This window comes from Tigriopus californicus, chromosome 7, assembly GCF_007210705.1.
Source record: "Tigriopus californicus strain San Diego chromosome 7, Tcal_SD_v2.1, whole genome shotgun sequence".
Taxonomy (NCBI): Eukaryota; Metazoa; Arthropoda; class Copepoda; order Harpacticoida; family Harpacticidae; genus Tigriopus; species Tigriopus californicus.
The window spans coordinates 1,755,727-1,765,870 of NC_081446.1; the positions used below are offsets into that span (position 1 = coordinate 1,755,727).

General features: G+C 39.4%; 1 protein-coding gene across 1 annotated transcript in view; it reads right to left on the reverse strand.

Moving 5' to 3' along the window:
- Window positions 1-665: 665 nt before the first annotated feature.
- The window catches only part of LOC131883958 (uncharacterized), an 18,662-nt gene continuing 9,183 nt past the window's right edge, over window positions 666-10,144 (reverse strand). The window contains exons 3-4 of the mRNA XM_059231569.1: window positions 4,813-5,079; window positions 666-1,547 (exon numbers count right to left, since the gene is read on the reverse strand). Of these exons, the coding sequence (XP_059087552.1) occupies window positions 1,240-1,547; window positions 4,813-5,079 (575 nt within the window). The 3' untranslated portion in view covers window positions 666-1,239. The remainder of the gene's footprint in view (window positions 1,548-4,812; window positions 5,080-10,144) is intronic.

A 10,144-nucleotide genomic window follows, 5' to 3' on the forward strand; every position in this document is an offset into this window, starting at 1 on the left:
GCACAGTCCGATTTTCATCTGGCATGTTTTGGCATGTTTTAAGAGCCATTCTAGCATGTTTGCTGCCAAGGAACCTGGCAGCACTGCACAGCTAGCCTCTCATCCCTAGGTATAATTTGTTCGAACTATTGTCCGTGAGAGTTATTAAGACAGATTTTTCCTTTTCATTGACTATTGGTTGATTTGGAAGGCAAAAATAACATTTACAAACCTCCAGAACGAGTCGGTGCCAAAGTTTTGACAAGTTTATTTGCAAGTTTTTGTGCAAATTCAGGTCATTTTTGTTGCAGATTTGCAAAGACCATCTTAACATGCAAAGTTTGGCCGGTCCTAGTTATTAGGGTTCAGCGGCCTTTCGTCACAATATGTAAGCTTAATGTAAACAAAGTCTCTCATTGGTTGAAAGTACGGGCATGCAAAGTCAAAGGAGTAGGCAATCCTTGCCAAACTCAAACAAGATAAAGGTCGCCCTGGATATCAAAAACGGTAAATAGTAACGAGTACTAAAATCTTGGCTTTTCTGGGTCGTTACATTCTACGCCATTGAAATGACATGGGATTACAGTTCGTTTACTTCCAAAAAATTGAACGCATTAGTGTAATTTCGTTTCTTGTACAGTCGCTAATACTGCTTTGCCTATCATGTATGGTCATCCCAGTAAATGAAAAGGTTCTGAACCATAAAAACCTAATCCTATAAGCTAGTTCTTGAAAAAAATCTTGGGATAGCATTTTAGAAAACGGTTGTAAATTTGAAGATCACTCGCAATCAATATTGACAAATGCTTTCCAAGTTTGGGGATGAACTTTTGGAACATTCAAATCTAGAGATGAGTTTGAGAAAAATATTCTGTACAATTCAATTGTCCAGACAGACACAACACAAAAATGCTTCCCCAATCTGGAACCCAAGGGCCACAGGGGGATTTATTGAGGTGGAAAGAGAACAACTGAGTTCCCTCAGATCTTTTGAAGGCTTGTTTGAGCCAAACGCTTGGGAGCAACTTTAACCGCTGGGATTTCATGTTTGCAAACAAAATTACATATGCCTCAACCTTTCTTTGGTCATGATTTCGAAAAAGGTCATTCTAATTTCTGGAAAGGAACGCCAGAGGTAAGCTTTCTCGCAAAAAGGATTGGGAATACTTTTTGGACAGACATTAGGACTCATGTCCGGAGTCAGAAGCATTAAAAAATTGGATGCCACAAACACCGGGGATACAGTAATTCATGTATACCTTAAATCATAACTTTCATAAGACATATTTGATCAATTGCACCTTTCTTTTGGTAGATAGTCGCTTTAATTGGTGTTATAAATGGCTCTCCTCGGACATGCGAAAATAACCCCAAGTGGCAATCATTGCCCACAACTACGAGAAATTCGCAAAGGTTGATTGCATAATCATTCATGGTCGAACATTTCAAATGGCATTTCCTCTTCACGTTTGATTCCAATGAGGTCTTCTCGAAAATATGGGTCTCCCATAGAGACGAGTGAGCTTCGTGAGCCACATAATGTGAATTTAGATGCTCCTCATTGGTTGCTGCAAAAAAATATAAACGAAAATAAGTGATGCAATTAAGAACATTATTATACACGTAGACACACATCCTACAAGCCATTACTTGGATAAATTCCCCTTGAAAAGTGAACGTAAAACCACCACCTGACGTCGTTAAATTGAGCAAATACTTTAGACAATACGTTTCATTTGTCATAAATCTAGATTTTCCTGCTTGTTGAAGCGAACAAGGATTCTGATAGAATGTCAATATGTTCGTGTGGTGACAGAACTATACCAAAAATAACATTTTTGGATCTTCATAGTATAACTCCACTCAATTATTGAAAATTCAAGAGATATCTTCAAGGTGAAAAGGAATCACGGACATCTGGCCGCCGAGGCGCTTTTCTGAGGGAGCTATTGACCTGCCACCCTGCCATCTAAGAGCCGAGCTTGGAGTTAGAGAAAATGATTGGTCAAAGCAAGGACACCAAAAGGACACACCTGGTCAAATCTACTAGCCCTTTACTCAAAGCCAATAACACATGAAGGAATTCTGATCTCCATTCTATCTCTTGGCTTTCTCCCCTTGAGGACGCTCATGTCTGTTTCTTGAACTATCCCTAGGTCACACTGAATAAAATTGAATGTCAGATTCTTTCGAAATGGAGCCAAAATAGTAATTTTGAACGAGCCACTTTTCAAGAAACTGGCTCTTTGAACGGTAGATGATAGCTTTGGAAATTAATGAAGCCAACTTGAAAGCGTCTATCAAATCATGGATTGAGTTGGTTGAGACGCTTGTCCAAGTTCTCCCTCCACAAAATGCCCAAAGTTAAAATGTCGCAACATATTTTCCTTGAATTTCTTTTCTTCACGTGCCAAATTACTTTCAAGCGCTGACGCAATAGATTGAAAATTAAAGAGTAGAACCTCGTCCACGTCAGTTCCGATCGCATTTGTTTGGGGTCGTACATTATCCGATCATCGTCCTTGCAACTTGAAGACATGTTTGTAATTCAAAATGCAGAAAATGGCTTTCAAGCATTGCAAAAATGTGAAACTCAGATTTGGTGATGATTATGGCGAGTAAAACCATTGCACTAAAGGCGACCAAATATTAAAATTATATCTAATCGAAAAAGCTGCAAATATTAAAAAAAATATATTATGGAGATACATAAACATACAAGTAGGACTTGGCATTTCTGTTTTTGGGAATGCACTTTTGCCTTTGAATTTGGTCTGATAGGATTTTTTTTGCTTCATTTACATACTCAAGTTCTCAAGATGGAGAACAAAATATTACTCTAGAGCGACTAGATTGTTAGCTTCTTCAGGATGGGATTGATTTGACCTAAGAAGAAGCTAGTGAATCAAGCTTGCCAAATAGATTTCGTATCAATCAATCAATGTTCAACTTTTCCTCTTGTTTGAGAGTCACTTGGAGTTGTTTCCAGGAATTCTCCTACGTTTCTCTTTGTTGAATAATGGTCCTAATTCCTCAAGCACATTTTGAAATTTCTAAAAAATCTGTGAAACTCTAAAGGTTAAATTCTATGTTGTTGCCTAACCCCCAGCGGGTTTTATTATAAGACAACTGGTTAATAGTGCAGCCATCAACCTACCATAGTAGAAAATTTCACTGAATCATAGTGACTCTAGTAAGTATTGTACATGGATGGCCCAGGTGCAGTAAAAAAGCACAATAAAACTCATGTTTACCCTTCTTTCCATTCTGTTGAATGGACATCCTTCTAAAAGAACCCGCCATATTTCTGCTGGAGGCAATGATGTTTTGAATTAGATACCATACCAATTTAGAGTTACACCAAAAATCTACTAATTCTCGTGTTTGGTTCCTTGATTCGCAAAAATATGATAAAAATGGGCAAAATATTACCCACGGGATTGAAAACGTCTAAATATTTACTTTTTGAGAAAATGCCCAAAATATTTTTACGAAAAATTCAAAGGACATTTCAAATACATATGATCAAGTTGCGACATCAATCATCACACTTTTTGATCGAGCTATGAAGAAACCTGCATTCTTTTAAGCAAAATTTTGTCATTGTCTCTTTTAGCAGTCCATAGTTCAACATTTCTGCTTATCTGATATTTTCCGTGTTTTGTCTTGATGGAGCGATAGTATGGTAACCCTGATAATTAAAGACGACCAAAATATGCATTAGATAACTTTACTTTATGCCAAAAATTTCCTTAGAAACTGGTTGAAATATGCACCTAAATATGCATTTAAAGTTCAACAGGTTTGCAAAAGGTTGAACAAGTCCAATGATGTTTCACTAGGAACATCACAGGAATGAGAGAGCTCTCGTATTGGGAGAGATTAATATGGTTGGGGACTGTCCAGTGTCTAGAGAAGGTACGAAAAGTATCTGATACTATACGTCTTCAAAAGCATCCATGAGCTTATTCCCAACCCAGGATTTAGGGTCAATTCTAGTGACTGTCTAGGCTTAATGTGCGTTTTGAGAGCACCTTCAAGCCCTCGAGAATCCAGGCTACTTCGATCAATGAAGTCCACTACTCTTTTTTTCTCGGGCTCCTCCATTAATTCAATTGCTTCCCTCTAATATTCGGAGGATGTACGTAGGCCTTACTAAACAGGTTGCATCTTTCAAGTCAGACTTGGACAAATTTTTAGCTAGCATTCCAGATCAACTCTTCATTCAAGGACTAGCTCGGTCTGACAACCCGAACTCGTTGGTAGACAAAATATCATACAAATATTGAAAGGTAATACATAGACGAATTATAACCTTTCATTTTAATAGTACTGGCGATTACATTCCCTGTAGCGGCTAGAAAACCCCTGAAAAAACAAGCGAAAAAGATGAGTTTATCATTTAAAGAAAAATTGCCAAACTCACAAATATAATTAAGCTTCAACGTAGCGGCAGATTTATATGAACCACCCGGTAAGGGATAAAAGGATTGCGCAAGAAGCAATTGATTCGATTCCTTTTTTATGACTCGATGATAGGATAGTTCATTAAAAATTTGGTTACATGTCATTGTTTAAGTGATCAGAGAAAATTTGTGAAGGGATTGCGTCCTAAGGGAACAAATAAATTGGTCCCCAAGCCAAAAGGCGATTGTTTACATTTCATTGATGATAGAAATGAACCTATTTCTTCTTTTTGTGAGGTTTTGGACAGTTTCGAAGAGAATTACAAATTTGGTTTGACGGATAATAGGATTTAAGGTTGCATGGATGGCGTAGCTACATAATTTGGGGTATTCGGTTATAGGCCAATATCTCAAAAGCAAACTTTACCTAAGTTGCTGAAGAAAACTTGACTATCAGGCGTGAAAGGTCCACCGTACACTGGAGCATCTTCTTCAAAGGATATGATGAAACATTGCCCCTGAGCATTTCGATGAAAGAGGTGGCACGTGGTCTGGAAGAGTTCACAGAAAAGAGCACATTCACCATTTGAGGCACCAAAGCCCGGGTTAGAAACGAATCTGATCTGGTTGCTTTGAACGGTCAAACTGGTTTCCAATCTGAATGACTCATTCAAAAAGGAACTCATCTCCACACCTACAAATTGAGATAATGTTATGTTACTGCATCGTATTAGACATTCCTTCCTATCAATCGAGTTGTAATAAAATAACAAGTAAATGCGCCCCTGTTTTGAATAGGGATCTGAAACTTCATTTCATTCTTTAACTGATGAAACTGTAATCAGTAAAATAGAGCGAAAATTACGCGTTGCTTGCTGCTACTTCTTTTCTTTTTAATTCCATTTTCACATTCCCTGAATCTCTCAGACCTTCAAAATAGTGTTTGACGAATAACAGCATTATTGCATACTGTATCAGATATAAATGAGTCTCTATTTTCTATCACAATACCATTTGTTAGTACATTCCAACACCCTTTGGTTTCTCGGTTTCTTGGCGACAACTTGCTTCTTCATCATTTTCTATTACATGGACCGGTTTTCAGCGGAATAAAGTTCCCTCTCCGGCACGCAAAGGAAACCAAACGCCACCAATGGAAATCATATTTCATGGGGCCGTGTTCACAAGTGACTGGAATGAGTATGATGCATCAAATTTCCAAAGCCTCGAGATTCCCACGACTTACGGGATAGGATCCACCAGGGAACCTTTACCGGCTTGACAATGTCTAGAACCATTTTCTCCATCATGAATTTCGGCAACATTGTTTCAAACCTTCAACAATCAACCCCCATTAAGAGTCCCAACCTCGACTCCTCAAAGCATTATGATGCAATACATTTTGAAATTTTTTTTTTGGTTTGGTTTTTAACGGGCTTTTCTAACCGCTACAGGAAATGTAATCCCCAGTACTATTAAAATGAAAGGTTATAATTCGTCTATTTATTACCTTTCAATTTTTATATGATATTTGGTCTACCAACGAATTTGAGTTGGCAGACCGAGCTAATCCTTGAATGTAGGGTTGATCTGGAATGCTATCTAAAAATTTGTCCAAGTCTGACTTGAAAGATGCTACCGGATCAACAAGGCCTACGTATTCCCTACGAATATCAGAGGGAAGCAAATTAAACAATGAAGGAGCCCGAGAAAGAAGAGATGTGGACTTCATTGTTCGAACTAGCCTGGATTCTCGAAGACTTGAAGGTGCTCTCAAAACGCACATTAAGCCTCTACGGTCACTAGAATTGACCCTAAACCCTGGGTTGGGACAAAGCTCATGGATACTTTTGAAAACGTACAATATCAGATACCTTTCGTACCTTCTCTGAGTACTGTACAATCCCAACCGTTCTAACCTTTCCCAATACGAGAGCTCTCTCATTCCTGTGATGTTCCTAGTGAAACATCTTTGGACTTGCTCGACCTTTTGCAAACCTGCTGAACTCATTGGAGCCCAAATGGGTGAGGCGTATTCAAGATGTGGCTGGACAATCGACTTGTACAGAGTTAGCATCGTGATGCTATCTCTGGACTTAAACGTGAGATATATCCAACCACACATTTGAAAAGCCTTACCCACCTTCAGCTGGATATGCTCATCGAACTTTCCATTATTTTGGAGGACTACACCTAGATCTTTCATAGATGAGACCTGCTCAATATCTTTACCTCCATTATCTACGAGTGGAGTATTGAAAGGAGTTGACCCAAATGTCATTGAGCGGAGTTTCATTCTGTTCAGGGCCATATTACTCTCAGTTACCCAAGAGTAGATTCGATTTAAGTCCTTTGCAAGGCTACTGGAATCTTGGCCATTCCTACCAGAAATAGTGTCAAGATTAGATGCCAATGCTTATTATTATTGAAAAATGTTGACACAAAGTCTTCAAATGTTACGCGTTAGGACCGCTTGAAGCCAAAACCACAATTTCATTAGAGAAGTATGGTCTTGATGAGGGAAAGACATAAAATATTGGTCATCTAAATCTTAGGGAAATTAACGGGTAACGAGTAATGCCTGTACATTTTTGGCGAATAACGGTTGAGTAACGAATTACTCTTTTTGACCAAAGTAATTGTAACTGTAATTCTTTCCTTTTATTGAGGAGCGACTAATGCCTTGCGCCTTGGTCATTTCTAAAAGAGCTCAGGTATTTGAGGTGCTTAATAAGTTGAGGTTTTAGATGGTTTTTGTCAGATGTAATCCACCACGGACTCCACGGACCGTCTCATATTTCATTGAAATTTTGTGACCATAGTATGTTTAGAAAATGTAGTTTTTACACTGTTCTTTCGTCGTTTGTCAGTAACAAGTTAGACTAAAGCGCTTTGAGGGAGAGAGTATGGTAATATTCAATACTTTACACGGTCTAACAAATAAAGACTTATTTGCTGAGAGATCCATGTCAGCTACATGTGTTCATGTTCCCTCTATCCATTAACCATCTAATTTGCTTGTCTTTAAGGAAAAGTTGGTTGCATCCATGAGGTAAATATTAAATGGTGTTTGCCATCACAGTACTTTTATTACATTGCATTGGTTAAAAATTTTGTTTGTGTTCTTTTTAGTTCTCATGATCGTCAAAAACCTCTAGCCAAAGCTCGCACGTCTCTGCATCCAGGGTCCCTAGTGTAAGCTTACAGGTAACCCAAAGTCAAGTGTGTGCCACTTTCTGTCGCTCAAAACTTGACTCTTAGATGGTGGGACAATAACACCATCAGAAAAAAGCGCCTCCGCGGCCAGATTATCGTCAATTCTTTTCACCTTGAAGACATCAATTGAATGATCAATAATCGAGTAAAGTTGTGTACATAGCTTCCAATGTCCTTTTCGTGGTGCAGTTTTGTCCCCTCACTAACATCTTGACTCAATATCAGAATCAGTTTCAGCAAGCAGGAAAATTGAAATACAGTTAGATTATGGATTTCTAAAGAAGAGGATATGGATAAAAATTTGGGGGTGGCCAAAGTAAGGGATTGGTTGAAGTTACTCAAATATATTTCTTGAGACATATTGGACAGCATCTAAGGATTCTTATCAGTTTGAACACAATTTGGATACTTTTCTCGTGTTTTTTGAGGATGCAGCATTAACGACAGTTCTCTTCCTTGAATAATGAATAGTGTTATTAATTTGCCCAACCATGTTCTTTGTCGTGATGTTATACATCTTCATGAGTAGCTTTTCCAAGAAAGTTGAATTGCTTGTTGCTTGACATTCACATTGGCTTTGAAGCTTATTACAACAATCCAAGTCCTCGTGAAGATTGAGAAATGTTGCTACAAACACATCTCTTGGAGCACTGAATGACAGGAGCATCGCTTTCAACCTTGGAACCTCCTTGATTTTTGACATCAACATCCAAGCCTGAAAGCACACCTCGAAAACACTGTCTGAGGGTGTCACCAAGCCACCTCTATTTACAGTCTCCATTAGAATGGCATGGTTTTCCTTTTCAGTTTCTTCAAGGCCTTCCTGATCAAGAGAATCGATGTCAGGTGGGGTCTTTGACTTTACCAGAGAGGAAAAGCATTCAAAGCACTGCACTTTCTTCGATAGGCCATTGGCACAATATCCACTGACATAGAAAAGGGCATTGGCATCTCCTTCATTCATTTGTGGTCTGGGTTCATCTTGTTCAAGATCCTCAATTTCGGTGACGAGAGTGGCAATATCTGAGAAATTAGTGGCAGATCTTTCACTTTGTTCCTCATTGAATGTTTGTTTTAAGTCCTTAGGGGTCAGACCATCAAACTTTAGAAGGTTTTTGACTCTTATCCTCTTCTCGGATTCCAGAAACTGGCGAACTGAGAGATAGTAATTGGCTCCGGCCATCTGGCGCCATCGACCAAAACATCTCTCGATTGGATCAGAGGTTATTTGACCGAGAAGCACATATGAGAACCCCTCCATCTCAAGCAAGTGCCTTGCTAACTTTGGCATTGCTCTGGAAGTCTGAACTAGACAAGTCAGGGCCTGAAGGCTCAGGCACTCTAATCTGGGAGCTTCCTCATTCCACAGTTCTAACCATTGGGCAAAATATTCTAAGAACAAGAGATTTTCATGGTCCTTGCAGTCAATTGGAACTTTGAAGGGGTCTCGTTTACGAAATCCAATGGAGGGAGTTCGCACATTCAACACAGAGAACCATTCTCTTACTAATGACAAAAAATTTGCAGTCCCTATCAACGCCTCATCTTCTAATTCGGTTGCATAGAATTTGAGAGCATTAGTGGTGACTCGTCAAAAAGGCGGTAAGCGATGTCCACATTTGATCGCTCAATGGGAAGTGGCTTCAGGACTCGGTCTGTCAATTTGTGCGCAATTTTGGCAATCTTCTGATGCTCCGTCTTGTAGAACAGGTCTTGAATGTGTTCAAAGTTGGCCTTGACCACTTTGGTTCCAAAGTTGGGACACATAAATGATTTCTTGTTCAGAAAATTAGTGTATATGTTCTTCAGGCCATGGACAGGATCAAAGAGCAAAAAGACATCTCGGCCGTTGATGGTAACCATGTCTTTTTCTTCATTAGTGGCCAAATGTTGGTACATTTTGCGATTTGCCGCATGACCGTCACAAATGGTGGCTACCACGAGAAACCCAAGCTCGGTGAGATCATCATACACCTTCAGCCAAAGGTCCTTGAGAGTTTGAGCATCAATCTTAGCCATTGGAATGAGAGCCACCGCATCTCGGTAGCTACTAGTCAAACCATGAACGTAGAAGACGAGGATGGTCTTGGCAACTTGCTCACCCTTACAAAGCCCGAAAATCTTGCCTCCTGCTTGTTCAACTCTTCTTGATGTGTAAACCTCGTCGAAAATTAGAGACACAACTCTCTCGCGATCCCCAAGATTTTTTATCCTTTCTTCTAAGTAGATCAATGATGACTGAGCCAATCCCGTCTCCATGGTGACTGCAGCAGAGAGTCTTTTGACAGTATCAGATGCTGGGAGTGTGAGGCAACCTTCTCTTACGATGGTCTTGTACAGGGCAGGTGAGGTGAACTGCCATATCGCTGCCAATGACATCAGCTCTGAAGAGTATCGCCTGGAGTTCAAAAGCCTTATTTGTTCACAGATGAATGCAAGTTTCTTTGCTTTGTCCTCGGTCATCGTTGGGAGTAAATCATGGAGCTCTTTGACACACCGTTTAAGAATACACTTACAATCCTTAACCGAAGCTCTATTCTTGG